The 17935-nt window shown below is 48.2% G+C and overlaps 1 protein-coding gene across 2 annotated transcripts in view; it reads left to right on the top strand.

Moving 5' to 3' along the window:
* Positions 1 to 15594, top strand: part of CCDC180 (coiled-coil domain containing 180) — a 62734-nt gene extending 47140 nt beyond the window's left edge. The window contains exons 31-39 of one of the 2 annotated variants that reach the window (XM_073876696.1): positions 426 to 503; positions 5661 to 5727; positions 6537 to 6678; positions 9859 to 10019; positions 10562 to 10699; positions 11223 to 11334; positions 12952 to 13057; positions 14065 to 14200; positions 15027 to 15594. In XM_073876696.1, the coding sequence (XP_073732797.1) occupies positions 426 to 503; positions 5661 to 5727; positions 6537 to 6678; positions 9859 to 10019; positions 10562 to 10699; positions 11223 to 11334; positions 12952 to 13057; positions 14065 to 14200; positions 15027 to 15158 (1072 nt within the window). In that variant the 3' untranslated portion in view covers positions 15159 to 15594. Of the gene's footprint in view, positions 1 to 425; positions 504 to 5660; positions 5728 to 6536; positions 6679 to 9858; positions 10020 to 10561; positions 10700 to 11222; positions 11335 to 12951; positions 13058 to 14064; positions 14201 to 15026 lie in introns of those variants that run through there. The other variant, XM_073876697.1, reaches the window with a different exon arrangement.
* Positions 15595 to 17935: the final 2341 nt, after the last annotated feature.

Below are 17935 nucleotides of genomic sequence, written 5' to 3'. Positions count from 1 at the left end.
GATGTTGAGCACTTTTTCATGTGCCTGTTGGCCATTTGGATGTCTTCTTTGGAAAAATGTCTGTTCATGTTTTCTGCCCATTTCTTGATTGGATTATTTGTTCTTTGGGTGTGGGCATAGTGTCCTTTTATTTGAAAAGCACCTCAACCTGTTTTTCTTTGGGTCCTCACCACAGGGAAGCAAGGATGCACAATTTCTGGCCCTTCCCTCCCTCTCAGGGTCCTGGGGTGGGTTTTAGGGATAAGGACTTCACCCCCACAATAAGGTTGTCTCCATAGCAGATGGGGAGCAGGGAAGTATCTTGAAGGATTCTGCCCCAGACACGGGAGTCACAGTGTCCCACAGGCAGGCCTAGAGCCTCCAGCCACAGGAGAGCTGTGCGCTCACCCCAGCCTCCAGAGCACTGACTTGCCTGTGTCTCACAGCATCACACGATACTCCAAGCCCAACCGAATGGACAGAAAGTACCAGGTGCTCGGGGAGAAGCCACCGCCTCCAGCTGAGTAAGTGGTACCTTATCCTTTAACTCTATTTTAACCCACTGTCTCAGTTAGCAGGTGCCTGAACCAGACACAACTGGGGGGAAAATAAGAAGGAGAGGTGGGTGTGGGGAATAGGTAAGGGTCAAGGTCAATGTGTCTCATCCCAGTTCACCTAAATTCACTGCAAGACATTTTCACCAAAATTTCTCATTTTCCAAGCTAAGCTTTTTGGGGTAGTTGGGCAGCATACCCCTTTTAGGTTGGGGTTTTTTTTCTGTGGGTGTTGGTATTTTTTTTCAATTTTTTAATGCTTCATCTCCCCCATTCCACTTTTCCTTTATTTCATTGATTCAAACAAACTCTGTTCCACTTAATATGGCTACATCTCAAGCAAACAAGCAAGATTTCAACTTCAGAAAATTGGGAGCCCTCAGAGAAAGTCAAAATCTACAATGGATGCACACACCCCCCCTTAATCAGGGAACTCACCATCACAGCACCCCTACTTATCAGTGTTTTTTGCTCCACTGGTCTTATCTCTGGGTTTTGTGAACTTTGCAAAAAAAGGGTGGCTTTCACTTCAGGTCGCCTAGAAGTTGGGTCTAAGTCAGCAGCTAGATGCTCCCTTGTCCCCCACACAAAAAGACATTCCTTATCATTAAAACCTTGACTGTCTCTTTCATTTGGTATAGTTCTGTCATTTTATCACATGTGTATATTCACATAACCATCACCCTAATCAAGAAACAGAACTGTGCCATCACCACCAACCGTTCAGTCACTCATGCTATCCTTTCATAGCCATACCTACCCACCTCCCTCACCATCCCTAACCCTGAGCAGCCACTAATCCATTTTCCATCTCTAACATTCTGTCACTTCAAGAATGTCTTATAAATGGTCTTATACAGTGTATGACCTTTTCAGAATGGCGTTTTGCACTCAACATAATGCCCTTGAGATCCACCCCAGTTGTTGCACGTATCAATAGTTCATCCCTTTGTACTGATAATAGTTAGCCACCATATGGATGCATCATGGTATTTTTGTGGTGAAAAAAAATCACAGGCTTAACAGAAAAAATAATAAATAGATCGAGCATTTATGAAATCTCTGAAAGGGGAGAGACTTTCCTGGCCTACCTCAGTGGTGAATTGGTCAGAAAATGGAATCAGACTGATGATGTTTTGCCCCCCACGATGGGACTCTGGCTAAGTGACTTCTCCTCAAGCCTTCATCTTCTCTGTGCACTGTGGGGAGAAGAGGATCCTCTTCTTGGAGCTGTGGGGAGGAGCCAGCAAGTCACCCACAGGCCTCCCTTGAGTATACAGGATTGTCACCCCAAGAAACACTAGATGAAATCACAAGGAAAAAGATGGAAAATTTGGCAAATAAATTTTTAAACTCCTCTGAGATAAACTGCAATTAAAATTAGTAACAACCAGCAAAGACACAATAGTGGTAAATAAGGCCAACAAAGCAAAAATTGGCTCCTCTCCCTCCCCACCTTCCCCCAGCAAATTGTTAAGGAACTTTCCAGCACTCAGTAGGGTAAGGGGAGAATTGGAAGAGACCACACGCAAGGAGGAAATAAAATTAGGGACAAACATTTGGAGAAAACACGAATTCTCACTAGAATGCAAACAAATGAAAGGGGAAGAAATCCATTACATATTTTGCCTGAGATTAACCAATATGTAAATAGACTTTAGAGGAAGTTCCCAGTTTATCATGGGAGGGTGCAGATGGTCCCTCCCAGCACTGCCAGTATGAGGTGTTAAGGGAAAAATTATTCTGATCCTTGTTAAAACAGTGAGGAGGACTTCATGCAGGACTATTGCAATAGGTGTCAAGACTGTTCCAGCTGGGGAGAGGTGGGACTCAACTCAGAATACATTCAGGACAAGAGAAGATCTATAGCTAATGTGCAGAGTGAGGAAGTCAGTGGATGGAAAATTCAAGGGTAGTAGGATTCTTGCTAAACCTACTTAGCAGGATTTTTGCTGCAGGCAGGCCATGGTGATTGGATTGTGAAGGTGATCCAACATGAGGGTGGAAGGTTGTGTCTAAACTGAATTAACAGTATCTTGTTCACGTAGGACCCAGCAGGCCAAAGACCGTGCCCACGGATGAGGCCCAGTCAAGAAGTAGGCTCAGAAGAGCCTCTCTAAAGTTTGGTCAAGCAGAGAGTCATGGTCAGTCCCTCCTCTTATTCAAGGAAAGAAGAGACATTCTTCTTTCCTTTGACCAGTATAAGTTCATTTCTCATTCAGTCAACTTTTGTTCCTTAAAGACCAGCTGAACCATCCGTTGAGACTGAGTAGTAGGGTAGCTGGTCAAGCTTTCTAGATGTTGGGCTTGAAGCATCCTGAGTGGCCCACATAGGAGCAGCTCCAGGCATTATGGTGGCCCTTCGTCCAGCATCAGCTTGCTGGACTTCATTAGATTTTGGAGGGAAAGCCAGCTATAAACAACAGAAAGTCCCAATAAGGATCCAGGCAGCCAGGCTTAGTTCTCAGTGGCTTTGAGTCAGCAGGGTGGGAGAGAATTTGGAAACATTAACTGGGGGAGTTGTAGCCAGATATTGAAGGAAACTAGAAGAACTGAGAGTTTGGTAAGGACTGACAAACTGTGCAAGATGGCAAGATCCCAGTCCAGTTTACAGGTAGGTAATGAAATCTCAAAGACAGTGAACAGGACTAGAATCTTCTAACCCACAAGAGTGTGTTGTGGTTTTCCATTGAGGCATAAAACTTCTATCACCCCTCTTTCTGATGCTTGCTACAAAACAAGCCTGATCTCTTTAGATTTGACCTGATTCTTTCTGTAGGTGCAGTAAGAATGGTAATTGACCACAAAGATCTCTTTAAGTTTGTGTTGCTGGAACTCCTCATAAAGAATTTCAGATTAGACTTTCAAAAGCCCCTTGAGGCTAGGGAGCCAGGCCAGAGTTCACCTGCGCTCCCTCTAGATTTAGGTGAAACCCTCTCTTCTTGAGGGCCCCACAGTATCCTAGGTTCCTGGGCTTGCCAGAAAGGGGTCTTCCTTCCTCATCCGTAAGGCTGGGAACACTGTAAGCCAAGTACAGGCTGCTTTTTCCAAGAGGGCTTTGTAAAAAGCATTGACTCCATGCAGTTGACCTTAGTTCCTTAAAATTGTCTGGTCATATCTGATTCTATGTGTCCTTCTCCATATGATATTCCAGTCAAAGCCTTGCTTATATAGCAGCACTTCCAGTTATGTCCCATTATAAGGAAGATGGATTCTTACTGAACTCCTGTGAATAGTTGTATTGCCATGAAAACAGGTATACTCGATAAGAGTTTTTGAATTCTGGGGTGTATATGAGTGGCTAAAATGCTCAACCTATTTCCAACTAGCCCTTTTTCCTTTTCAGTCTCAGGCATTTGTTTTTAGGGTTCCCCGGTCTCCTGAGAGCCCCGAGAGGGATGGGAGGCCTAGAGTTCAAGGGATTGTGGGAGGTGAGGGCGGGAGTGGGAAGAGAAATGTCCTGCAGGGTGGACAGAGGTGGGGCTTTGCAGGGGGTTGTGTCGAAGGGTACCAGGAAATTGAAGGGGAGATGGAGGTGGGGAGAGGAGGAAGTCAAGGAGCAGAGGTGAGGGGAAGGCAGAGGACTTAGATGGGCCAGTCTGGGGAGACGTGAAGTTTCCCAGAGAAGCCAGTGAGGTTCCACATTATCCTGAGTCAAATCATGCCAGTGGCATGAATCACACAGCGGACTGTTTAGGAAGGGATAGTGAACACATACAAAGGAGTCTGTCTAATGCTGGCCAAAAAGAGTTTTTGTCATGGCCAACAGCAAAAGATCTTTCCAGAAAGCAGTTTGGGAAGGTAGTAAAGGGCATACAATTATGCCTGTCGTGCACCACCTTAGGTGTTTCTCCCGAGGAAACCATCCTATCGAGAAGAGAGAACTCGCACAAAGCTACGCCATGCAATACTTTTTATCCTGGTTAAAAATGGGAAAACCTAACATTCCAAAAATAGGAGATTGCAAACCGTGGTGCTTGTATAGTCAGTGATGTTACACAGCCATTTAAAAAGATATCTTAATGTGGGGGAATACTTAGCAAGTGAACAGAATGTAAAATATACATGAACCTAATTCCAAACTGATTTTAAAAGCAGCAGAAGGAAATATCATAAAATGTTAGCCTTCATTTTTTTCCTTTGCTCTTCAGTCTATTTCTAATTTTCTTTAATTATGATGAGTGCATTTTCAAATGAAACATCAAGTGACCGATATGCATATATCTTAGAAATTGGCCAACAACATGTGTGTACAGCAGTCGCTGCATCACTTAACAGAAATTGTGCAAAATTAAGTGTCCCACAGCTACATGCGGTTCTGAGACACCTGTCCCTTATTTCATTCCTACTATAGAGAAGGTTGACCTAGCTGGACAGGAATAGCCAGTGCATCTGTGCAGATTTGTTCAGTAGAGCCCTGGTGTGCACACAGTCAGCCTACTGGCCAGAGGTGCCAGAAGGAGGATGTTTGGTCCTACAGGAAGTCTGCTTGCTCTTCTGATTAACATTTATAAGAAATTGTTCTTTCTTCTTTCAACTGATCCCGAGGCACTGACAAGTGCAGATACTGCAGTGGGACTGGGGGTTCCATGGTAAGCAAAAATAGATACAACAGTCTGTGTCCAGGTGAACTTTACCATTTTTTTCTGGGAGAGATAGAGGTTAATCAGCCAGTCACACAAGTCAATCCCAAATCCCCCTGTGGGGAGTGTTGTAGGGCTGAGAACCACTCTGAAAGCATGGGAATAGGATGGTCGGGAATTGCCACCAAGCTGGGATCTGAGGAAGAGCAGTAGAAAATGTGACCAACAGGAAAGTTAGCAGTGTTCTTGGGGGGAGGAATCAGTGTGTGCGAAGATCCTGGGGCAGGAGCAAGTAGCTACAAGGAATGATGAGGCCAAGAAAGAAAAGACTCTTGGAAGGGGCAAAACCCAGATTGTCACATAGGAGAGGCATTAAACTAGACAAATAGAAATATCGGATGAGAATACACCTGGGCATCACAGGAACTGTCCAATTCTGGCTGGGCCACTGTGCACTCAGAATGTTCTGCCCATTTGGTTTTGTCCACACCATTTCATGTGATTAGATAAGGCCCCTTAGGGATCTGTCTTTTGTGTGTTGCAGGGATTTTAAAGGGATCATCCTGACCCTCCTCTGGGAGAGCAATGAGCATCTGTTGAACGTTGTAGAGGTGAGGGCCGCTAGCCACAGACCTCTGCCTGTCCCTTGACCGGCTGCTGGCCACACATCGGCAGCTGCCTCTGCCTCTTCTGTTCTGCTGATAATGGCCTTATGGGTGCAATTGAGGAATTCCAGCTCCCACGAACACGGCTACCTAGCTTCTGTCACCTCATGTGCTGTTTTCCTAAAAATTAAACCTCATTCATTCATTTATCCATTTATTGAGCCACCACACATCTCTTGGACACTGTGGGTCAGATACTGGGTGAGCCAAGAGCAACAAGCCCAGTCTCTGTCGCTGGGAGGCCAGCATCCTGCAGACGGGCAACAGACATGGTGACCCCACAGGGAGCTGGGTGAGGCTGCTGGAGCAGGCACCTGGGGGGCCTCCAATGGGAGCTACCCAGTGCCCAGTTCCAGCACACCCCACACAGGGCTGTCTGTGCATGTTCCTGTCAGCCTCCCACTGGGCTGCAAATCCTTCAGAACAGGGGCTCTGAGTCTTCCATATCTGTGGCCCTTGGCCTACCTATTACCTGGCTTGGCACTTAATAGAAAGCATCATAGAAAGTTCTCAACCCAGTCATTGAAATAAGATTCCATCTGGGTCTTGAAGGACCAATAGAGTTTTGCCATTTGGTCACATATGCCTTGTGACTGGGATAATGACAGTGGTGAAAAGGGCAGTTGGGTAGGAAGAGTGTGGCTGGCAGAGGGGCCATCAGGAGAAAGGGCTAGGCAGCGTGGAGAACAGGGTGGAGGTTGTAGGACCACGGTGATGCTCCAGAGCCCCGTGGTGATGGTCAGCCTCTCCTGCAGGAGTTCTACCACAGAGAGAAGCGCACCATCACCAGGCCTGACTGCATGTACGAAAACTTTGACCAGTGTGCCGAGAACATCTGCAAGAAGATCCTGGAGTATCACATGCAGACAGACGAGTACCATAACTCCTGCCTCATAGGTGGGTGCGGGCGGCAGGCGGGCGGGCAGTTCAGGGGCATGGCACGTGCCACCACCTGAGCAGAGCCTGGACCTCAAAGCCCAGAGGACGCCTTCCTGACCTGGAGGTCACCAGGGGAGGCACAGGAGCCTCCCTGTGAAAAGCGGACATCTTAGCATGAGGTAAAAGCATTGATCGGATTTAACTAGGAGAAATAACAATGCTGAAAAAGATCACTTTTCTTGAGAAATCTGGTGATATGCATCATTAAGAATGTTTTGTTCATTGCCCAGATGACTTTTGAGAGCTTTATTGAGACACTCACATGCCATACTATTCGCGCATGTAAAGTGTACAATTCAGTGGATTTTAGTATACTCACGGACCTGGGCAATGATCACCACTGTCAGGTGTGGAACCCCTGTCCTCTGTCACTGCCCCAGCCCTCAGCACCACTCAGCTACTTTCTCCCTCTGTAGATTTTCCTATTCCAGGCTTGCATATGAATGGAACCATGTACCGTGTCGTCTTTTGTGACTGGCTTCTTTCATTTTGCATAATGTTTTCATGGTTCATCCATGTTGTATCAGGTGACACCTATTTCATTCCTCTTTATGGCCGATTCTCATTCCATTGTGTGCACGTACCACAGTTTGTCTATCCATTCATTCGGTGGTTTCCACCTTTGGCTACTGTGAGTAGTGCTGCTACACACATTCACACACGAGTTTTGTTGTGGATGTACATTTTCATTTCTCTTGGATGTATATAACTAGGAGTGGAATCGCTGGGTCATGTGGTAACTCTGTATTTGACCGTTTGAAGAAAACTTTCCATGGGTATTTGTTAAGTGCCTACTGTATGCCTGGCCTGTGCTGGCCTCTGATGACCCCGATAGGCACAGGCTCCTGGAAAGTAGGGACATGAAAACAGGCAGGTAGAATACATTGTGCCATTCACACTTATTGTAATGACCTTAAAGAAGCTGTGAAAACACACCCAGCTCCCACCTTTGCCCATCTCTCCACATTCCTCTGCATCTTTGTTTATAGCCATGCATGTTGTATGCAGTTGTAAGTCCTAATTATTCCTGCTTCTAAGGCAGGACGCCTGAGGGCCCATCACAGTCCTGTTTGTTGGTTGAGGGGAAGCATGGGTAGAAGAGGGAGAGGATCAGGGGACACCCAGACATAGGGTCAAGACCCAGCGCTGCCATCTCCCCACCTTATGACCTTGACCAAGTCACCTCACTTCTGTGAGCCTCAGTTTCCTTGTGTGTGCACTGGAGATTAAGACAACACTCACCATATAAGGCTTTTCTGAGGATTCAGCCAGTCACAGAGACCTGCCACATCCAGGGAAAATCACCCATAGTGGGTCTCACTGCTGTTACAGTAGAGCGACTGGACTTCAAACTGTTCCTTTAGCTCAGAATTTCCCCACATGAACTCTGGGATCCCATCCTTTATGACCTTCCTCAAAAGAAATGTTCTATGGTCACATGGGTTTGGGAAATGCTGCAGATTATGTTCTTCTCTGTAAGAGTCACAGCTCCCATTAAATGGAGACTTCCATTTCCTACAGCGTGGGAGTCCAGTATCCTGACCAGCCTTCCCACTGAAAACATTTAAAAGTATCGGATATAATATTTTTGTGATAAAGTCTTTTGAATGTATTGATGAGCTAGCTGTAAAGTAAGAAACACACAAAGGCCCCAAATTGGGTGAAAATAGGAACTCCAAGAGAGAAACTGAACAGTAACACATTGCCCAAAGGCCTTTGCTGACTCCCAGGTGAGCCTTTGTTTTCATGGCCTCCAGGGCCTTGGGAACGGGAGACAAAGCCCCAGACCACCCAAGGTAGAAAGTCTGGAAGGACACAGCCACAGAAAACTGGGACCCCACAGGGCTCCAGCTGCAGAGTAGGACAAATGGGACAGAAACCAAGTCCCTCTCCCTGCTCCTGCACCACTACCACCACCAGCGACTAGAAGGAAATGGTCTTATTAAAAACCCTGCTACTAGGGAAAGCAGAAGGAAAACTCCAATAGGAATCCACAACTATTGGAACACCTGGGTGGCTCAGTTGGTTAAGCAGCTGCCTCTGGTTCAGGTCGTGATCCCAGGGTTCCGGGATTGAGTCCAGGGTCTCCCTCTGCCCTTCACCCCTGCTTGTGCGCACTCTCTCTCTCTCTGGCAAATAAATACATAAAATTTATCTTAAAAAATAAAAGAATCCATAACTATAAAACAGGCTTTGCGCTTGAATTTGACTTTGTTTTTGTGGATCATCCAAAAGACTTCCAGCTGATAATTTAGCTTAAAATGATCTTGAGTTAGTGGTGCCCAGCTGCTTATCAATGGAGACACTATAAATCCTCTCTACAAAAAACCCGCCTTCAGTTCAGACCTCTAAGGATTCTCACAAATCAAATGCCCAAAATAAAAGCTCACAGTAAAAAACGGACAAACAACACACACACACACACACACACACACACACACACACACACACTCAAGGGAAATGGGCCCCTTAAGCGTGAGACAGCAGAATGAGATCAGTAAAGACTTTGGGTATTGAACATATCAGACACAGAATATAAAATCATGTATTTAATAGAATTAATTAGAAAAGGATACTGGAAACATGAGTAAGGAGTGAGAGGCTATTAAAATGACCAAGTAGGTAGGAAAGAGAACCACATAGAACTTCTAAATTGGAAAAATAAATAGTTGAAGATTTAAAATTATGAATGGCTTTACTATCAAGAAAATATCCAAAATACAAAGCAGAAAAACAAAGCGATGACAATCTGGGAGAGAGGTAAAGGGATGTGGATGAGAAGGTAAGCCTAACATAGAGCTACTTAGGGGTCCGGAGGGACAGAAGGGGACTAGAATCAAGGCAGTCTTTGAAGGGATAACAGATGGGACAGACACTTCAAGACTCACTGAACTTTTCATGAGCTGGGAAGTCCTGCAGAGTGTTCAAGGGAAGTCCTTTGACTTTGAATTTGCTTAATCCAGTATTTTCGGTACTGCTCTGACTGCCCGACCCCTTCTGATGAGATAGCTGTTGCCACGTTGTAGACCAGGTCTTTCTCTTTGGGACACTGCTTTGGGACTTTGTGGGAGCGATCACTGCAGCACCTTGGCTTTGTTCTGTCCCCTCCCCTGGCTCCCCCACCTCCAATTCCTATAGAATTACGGGCCCAGCTGAGGAGATTTGAGGAGCTGCTGCCCCAGGTGTGCTGGCTGGTGATGGAGAACTTCAAGGAAAACCACTGGAAAAGATTCTGTGCCTCTGCCGAGGAGATCCGGGGACGGTTCCGGAATTATCAGGAGAAGCTGGAGGAAAGGAAGGTGAGAGCCCCAAGACTGGCCCTTCCTCTCCAGGACCAAGGGCCCTGGGAGCTCAGAAATGGAGGCAAGGCATAGGCAGAACTGGCCAGGTTGGGACTGTTGGACAGGGTCCGAGGGGCATGGGGCGTTGGAGAAATACCTTCTTCATAGAAGGTGTTCAGTAAGTTTCTTTTTGGACTTACTTGGTGGGTTTGCCGTTTCTGTGTGAGTGTGGTCATTGACATCAACAATGATGGTCTACCTGGTCCTTGGAGGCATGGGACATGGATGCCATCAATCTTACTGGACTAAGGCCCTGGTTGTGCTGAGGCAGCTGCTTGGCTCTCCCATTCCCTAGCTCTCAGCATCAGCTGCAGCCTCGCCCCTATCTTGTCTTCTCTGCCTCTTCTCTGCCCATCCATGGCCCTTCACACACCTGGGTCAGAGCACGCATCATTCTGGCCCTGGCCTTTATTAGCAGAGGGCATGGGCCAATGACATTTTGGTCCTGACCTAGAGACCAGGTCAAAACCCCCACTGATTTCTGTATTGTTCGATTGAAGGATGAAAATGCCCAGAAGCTCCATCTGAATCTTGGACATCCCACACATTTCCAAGAAATGGAGTCTCTGTGTCAAGTGGAAGAGAAAAGGCAGGATGATTTAGACACTGTGATTGTGGCAAACAAAGAGAAGCTCGAGGTCAGTGGTGCCATGGACTCCCAGGTCTGGGTGCTGAGGGCTTGCACTGCCCCCAGAGAGGCCTCTCCTTCGCCCCCACCCCCGACTGACAGTCCAGCAACAGTGCTGAGCATGGCCCCTACCTGGCGCCCTGGCCGAAGAGGGGCATGAAAGTCGGCAGGTGTTATAGGGTTGGTTCATCATTATTGGCTGGTTTAACATGCATCTTTTGATTTCTAAATGAATTACTCTAAAATTACTAATGCGAACTTCTTTTTTCGAGATCCATGTCTATTTATTTCTCTTTAGTGAATTGTTTGTGGGCATCCCTTTGCCACTTCTGAATCATTTCCTATCTTCAAGCCCAGTCAGCTCTTGGGAGAGGCCTCTTGGCTGAGGACCAGATGCCACTTACCTTGGACATACATAGCCGACACATGACTTTGGTCTCATCTCACCTGCTAGCTCCCCAAGTCCTCCCTCAGCCTGCCTTTGGAGGCAGACTCCTCTCCCTGCAACACCAGGTTGCCCATGTTTCCCCCAGGAATTCACCAGGAAGTACGGCCGGTTTTTCATAGCCAGCCTGGCCACCTTCACCGAGAAGTTCCTGCTGCAGTTGGATGAAGTGGTCACCATCGACGATGTCCAGGTTGCAAGTAAGTCATACCACCGGCCTTCTGCCTGGGCCCCAGGGGTCGGTGAGGTGGAGGGTGATGGGCCACGGGCATCTGCTTTTCCCCCAATTCCACCAGAATGAAAATAGATTCTCCACTGACAAGACTTTGTTTTCATTAAAAATAAGGTTTTTTTTTTAATTAAAAAAGCAAATCCCCAAATGGGTCAAAAATTATATGTAAAAAAATAAAACCCTAATAGTAAATATTTTCATAATCTTGGTAAAGGCAGCTTTCCTAAGTATGAGATGAGAGCCAGAAGCCATTAAGGAAATGGCTGACACTCCTCTGTGGCCAAAATAAAAACAAAGAAAAATGTCGAAAAATTGAAAGACAAACCACAAACTGGACAGATATTCCTAACAAGCTACTATATAAAGATGTGAATCATGTATTAAATGTTATCAATTTATCACTAACTTAGTGAGTAATTAAAATATTTTTATTTTAAAAAGCTTTCATTACAAGGACACTACATTTTTTATAGTAAAATTAAAAACTCACTATCAGTTACAAAGGAAGTAAAGAACACAGTCTTTCCACCCAGAATAGAGTGCCCTTACTATTTGCTGTTCATCCTTCCAGTCCTTTCCTTTTGGGCACAGGCCTGAGTATGTGTGTCGGGGGGGTGTTATAGGGTGTGTGCTCTTTTATAACTTAATTCACCCTCAGGTGGACGTTGGCCAGGACAGTCAGTCATCTTCTTGAGCATTTTCTCTTGCTGTGTGTCATACTTTATTAATTAGTCTCCTGCTGTCGAACATTGGGCCATTTTCAGTTTTTCACTCCTGTGCTTGTGCTGAAGGGAGCATCTGCGTCCTTATATCTCTATTCTGGGGCTATAGGTTCCTAGAAGTGGACTTTTTGGGTCAACATGTATATGGATGTTGAGGCACTGGTTATTTTCCCGTACTGGAGGTCTCTCCAGCCAGTGTGAGCCTTGTTTGGGAAGCGGGGCTAGAGATTAGGGAGAATGGGCAGAGCAGCCAGCAGGGAAGGTACTCCTGGTACCTTGGAAGGAACCGTGGAGCTGGGAAGACCCCCTGTATCAGCCCCCAAGGAGGCCTTTCCTGCTGTAACTCAGGCTTCGGAGCCAAGTGGCCTGGCCCTGCCCTCCCTGGCAGATCAGGGTTGCCCTTCCCTGCTGGCTTTCACCCCATAGGAAAGCACATCAAAGGACAGGTCAGTGAGCCAGACATCAGAGGGACTTTGAATGTGTTTGCCCCAGGGGTAGTTCTTCGTTCAGAACCCATCTGAGCTGGTCTACACCAAAGCTTACCTGGAGGCTCATGGAAGCTGTGCGAAGGTCAAAGCATCATGCCCTGGGCTTTGGAGCTGGGAAGAACACCTAAACCATACCTCCCATCGCTCAGCCAGGCCCCCTGCCTGCCGCCACTGGCCGCCGCCCCTCCATCCCAGGCCTACAGATCTGGTGCTTTCAGCTTCTCTGTGGGACTGGGCTCCGCGTCCCTCTGGAGACTCCCAAGTGGGGAGGAGGGGAGCAAGTCCTCATCCCTCCAAACGTAAGGTCAGGGGGAAATCCCCTCGATCTTAGACTGTGCGTGAGGCCATGGTCATAACCTGTCTTTTGCCTGTCAGGGATGGAGTCCCCCAAACAGAAAACATCAATCCTCATACGGAGGAAACTCGCTAGGCTTTCCCTGAAGGAAGAAAGTGAAAAGCCCCTGATTGAACGGGGGAGCAGGTAAGAGCCGAGAGCACTGAGGGGTATCATCCATGGCCGTGTTTGCTGGAGCACAGGGCAGTGGAATGGTTAGGGGCACCTGGAAGCCTTGGAAAGGCATTATGTTTTTTTTTTTTTTTTTTAAGATTTTATTTATTTATTTATTTGGCAGAAAGAGAGACAGTGAGAGAGGGAACAAAAGCAGGGGGAGTGGGAGAGGGAGAAGCAGGCCTCCCACGAGGCAGGGAGCCCGATGCGGGGCTCGATCCCAGGACCCTGGGATCATGACCTGAGCCGAAGGCAGACACTTAATGGCTGAGCCACCCAGGTATCCCGGAAAGGCATTATGTTCTAAGCCTCAGTTTCCTCACCTGTGAAATGGGCATGGCAGCCCAACTTCCGTGGTATTATAAAGAGAAAGTTTAACGAGATCTTCCTTAGAGTGCTCCTGGCACATAACAAGGGCTCAGCAGCTATTAGTTCCCTTGCTAAGGACCCACAAAGGTGGGCCTGCAAAGAAAGGGAGGCCCATCCCAGTATGGGGCACATTCTCGAGTTGCCAGTGGCACTGTGAACCACTGCATGTGAGCTGTCAAAGTGCTTGTTCCGTGGGCTCCAAGAATGTGGCTCTGGAAGAAGTAAGGCAGTGATTTGCCCAGCCCAGTAGGAAAAATGGGCTAGGAATGGGTGCCTGCCTCCTGGCCGGCCCCCTGCTGAGGAAACAGGCCTGGCAAAGGGAGACAACCAGAGGTGTGGCATTCCTCCCCCCGCGCCCCCCGCCCCACGCAGAAGCCAAGACCGTCTACGCACACGGATTTAAACAGCGTGAAAGTACAAAAAAGAACTTGAAGAAGCTTAATGTTAAATGCTCAGTAGGGTTTTCCTTTTAATGAAGATGTTTCAGATGTGACCTTTTTTTTTTTTTTTAAAAAAAAGATCTGCTAAACTCTTCCACCGGGATTGGAAGGTGCGCTGTGACTGATGATGATGACAAGCCTGTCCGCCTTGACATGCATATTTATTTGTAGGAAGTGGCCAGGAATCAAACCCACTGAAGTCACCATCCAAAATAAGATTCTCCTCCGGAAAACATCATCCATCACCACCACCAAAACGACCCTGGGCCACCTGGCAGCCGTGGAAGCCCGAGATGCCGTCTACCTGGTGAGTGGAGAGACCAGGGGGTGCTGGGCAGGCCCCAGGGAGCGCAGGGCAGCTGTTTGGCTGCCTTGGGAAGAAGGGAGCTTCCCATCACAGGGAGCCCTGGGGTTTGGCCCGTGGAGCAGATGACCCACATCAGGGTGCCCCAGAGGTGGTGTCAACACTCAAGACAGTTAATGTTCTCAGGCCCAAGGATGAGATCTGCAGGTCATGTCCAATCCCAGCGATAGCGTGGCTCTTGTGGCATATGAGCCCCAGTGCTGAGGGACACCCCACCCAGACTGGAGGATGAAGGAGGACCTTCCAGAGGAACGGTTGAGTTAGAGCGAGGGGCCAGACTAGTCACAGGCACAGAAGCCCCGGTAGCAGTAGGCGGCACTGGGTGGACATGGACAAGATAGGCTGATCCCCATGCTGGGAGAGCCCAGGCCCTTCCCTGGCCACCACGCCAAGCTCCAGGGGGAAGGGGACCACTCTGCTGAGTTCAGTAAGTGCTCAAGGTCTGGAGGGATCAGCCTTCCAAGGAAGCTGAGAGCCCTGAGCTCCAGGGAGGCCACCACGCTGGATGGCAGTTAGGAACAAGTGTTCTTTCTAGCTGGGTGACCCCAGGCAAGGTTTTGAGCCTCAGTTTCCACATCTATAAAATGAGGGAACAACCGGACCTGCCTGATGGGTGGTTGGGCAGATTACATGCGGGATGATTTGTGGAGTTCTTGCCAGTGCCTGGAGTAGGTTAAAAGCTACCTGCCAGTGGGTTACAGCATTCCGTTAGGGCCCAGAGTCCAGAAGTCCCTCCTCATCTGGCCTCCCCCTGCTGCTTTGCTCCCAGAAATATCTAGCACTATTTGAAGAGGAGTTGAAGAAGATCCAGAATGACAACATGGTGCAGGTGAAGGAGGCTCAGAGCTGGAAGGACAGCTGGAAGCGCTCCGTGCATACGATCCAGGGCCTGTACTTGTGACACCCTCACCCCACCCCACATAAAGGCTCATTTTTAATGGACACCCTTCTCTCTCCTCCTGTCCATCTGTCCACCCATCCATCCCTGCTCTATACCCAGCGCTGTAGCCTCATCGGTGACCAGGACATGGTGTGGTCTCTGCCCATGTGGAGATCACTTCCAATGAGGAGCGTGGAGGTGAAAAGGGGAGTTCCACGTGGTTAGCAGCAATGGTGGGTCACAGGAGTGGGCCACTTAAAATAAAGACCAGTACTCCAGAGGACATGATTCCAATAGGCACACTTGACCCTTCATCTTGGGAAACAAAATGATTAAAATGTATGGGCATGAATACATTTTACATTTAACAGTGTAAAATAATTGCAACCATGCAACCAACAGAGAATTAATCCAGTCTTGACTGGGTATTTGGCAATTTGCCTGACCAAATTAAAGCATTTTGAGGAAAATTTTCCAGGCCTCCTTAGTTTTTCTGTGGGCCTCTTTAATCTTGTGAGACTCAGATCCTTCTCTCTGGAAAGCTCCATTGTGCCATCTTCCTTGTTGAGTTCATCTTCCTGGACTAGGTGGCCTAACCATGCCGAGTCTCATTGACCAGTAGCTTTCTGTGGCACCTGGACAGCCTGCGTACCTTCCTTCCTTGACTTCCTCAACTCCTATTTCTTTCACCTGGTTTGCATTTTGATTTTGCATCAGTTTGGGTTTTCCCATGCTTTAACCTCTTCTAATGTCTTGATGAGGTAGGATTTTGTCCCTGTTTTACAGGTGTGGAAGCTCAAGTCCAAAAGGCTGAGACAACCTGCTCAAAGGCACACAGCCTGTAGAGAATCTCAGCATAGTTTTTGGTTCCCCAAATGTGGACAAGGACTTGGGGACAAGTCATTTGTTTTGGAGATGATCCCAAGAAGCACAAGTGAGGCCCCGGGGAAGGGGAGCCTGGAGGGAGCCTTGGCCTTGCTCCCAGCTCCCTCCACCCCCCACACCAGGCACATCCTGTCCTCCTCACCTGCCCCCCACCCTGCATCGCCTGTCCCCTGGTCTGCTGCGGATCTGTCTCCTGACCTGTTCTTCTGTAGCTACTGTCCACACTAGGGGCTGTGGGCTCACTGTGGTCCCAGGTGCCCACAGAGGTGGACTGCAAAACCCCAGTCCTGTCCCCTCAAAGCTATCCTTGGGACCTTAGGTATTCCCCTATTGAGCAGGTCGTTAGGAAAATGGATGTCCCTGCCCCATGACAGAGCTGCCTCCAACCTCTTTCTAACTCTCCCTCTTGTAAGTTCCCCTGTGTCTGCTCTTTCTTGACCACACCTCCATGGTCCCCACCTGAGAAGTCAATGTGAGTGAGTATGTCTGTGCACATGTGAGGATGTGGAGAAGAAAATGACCCTATATGGCGAGGGGATAGACAGGGGTCCCCCTAGGATCTTAGAGGCTCTTAACATCAAGTAAACCCCTTCGGGAGGTGTTGAGCCCTGGCCTAAAGCTCTTCCTTTTCCTTTAGACTCTGCCCACCTCCTGAGCCCCAGACCAGTCCCTGACTCACTCTGGGCCTCAGTTTCCTAATTGTGCAATGAGAGACCAGATACAGAGCCACATACATGGATGCTCAGTGAGGTCAGGCCCCATCAAAGCAGGTTGGGGTGTGAAGGTGGAGTAGCATGGGTACAGAAAGGAACGCAGTACACGGCAGCCAGGCTTTGTGTCCATAGCCAGGCACACACAAGGGGCCCTGGGGAAGACCCGAGAAGAGTGCATACACGCGAGCCCTCAAATTGTTGTGTACACCTGGGCATTGCAACAGTGGATCCACACATGAGGTTGGTCTCCTTCAGCCAGCTCTGTGCATCCCACAGCTGCTGGGGCCTGGGTCACATGTGCTCCACTGGACCCAAGGGAGGGGTGTCAGCCTCACTTAACCAGGACGGAGGGTGGGGAAGGGGCAGTTCCCCAAAGAAATACTGATGTACTCTTCCCAACGGAAGAGGACATGGGTGTCAGCCAGGCAAAGGCACCCCAAGTCTCAGAATCATGCAAGCTGCCTCTGACCTGTCTCTGCCACTACAAGGGGCTGTCCCCAGAGAAGGGACCTGTCTTGTCCAAGATCACACAGTGATTCAGTGGCAAAGCTCATATTTTGGTTAGGCTTGGATTTGCCTATATATAGTAGAAAACCCAAAATAATATGGCATAAACAAGAAAGAGATTTATATCTTTCTCATATAAAAGAAGTCTTTTTCTCTTGTGGGACAACTCCAGTGACCCCCCCCACCCCCAGCAGATGGACAATGGGCACTGACTTATTTGTAACTTACTGACAATAAGCAGAGAACATGGCCTATGTTCAGGGAGATGGCTGTCCTCGCCAACCTGCCCTTTTCTGTATTCATAAAACTTGCCCACATCCCCTGTGGTAGAGGACATTTGCTAACAAAACAAAAACCAAAACAAATGCCCCAAGCCCCCCAAAAACTCTGGAGGCAGGCAGTCCTTACTGATCCTGGACTGCTCATCATGGAGGACTCCAGCTCATCTGTCCTTCTCCAGCATCTTAGCATGTGGTTTCCCTCATCAAGTCTGTCCCTGGTCCAGGGTGGCTGCTGGAGCTCCAGCCTGGACCAGCCACCCCATCTGCACTTGAGACAGCAGGCAAGAGGGAGGAGGAGGGCAAAAGAGGTGTCTGTGCCTCCCAGCTGTGTCTGTGCCATCTGGCCAGCCTCCTTGAAGTCCCACACCAAACTCCGATCATACGTCATTGGCCTGAACTTCGTCTGGTCACG

Source organism: Callorhinus ursinus, unplaced genomic scaffold (assembly GCF_003265705.2).
Source record: "Callorhinus ursinus isolate GAN/ISIS: 27379988/994484 unplaced genomic scaffold, GSC_fseal_2.0 scaffold24, whole genome shotgun sequence".
NCBI classification, from domain to species: Eukaryota; Metazoa; Chordata; class Mammalia; order Carnivora; family Otariidae; genus Callorhinus; species Callorhinus ursinus.
The sequence above is the reverse complement of the archived record's forward strand: the minus strand, read 5'-3'. Positions and strand labels throughout refer to the sequence as shown.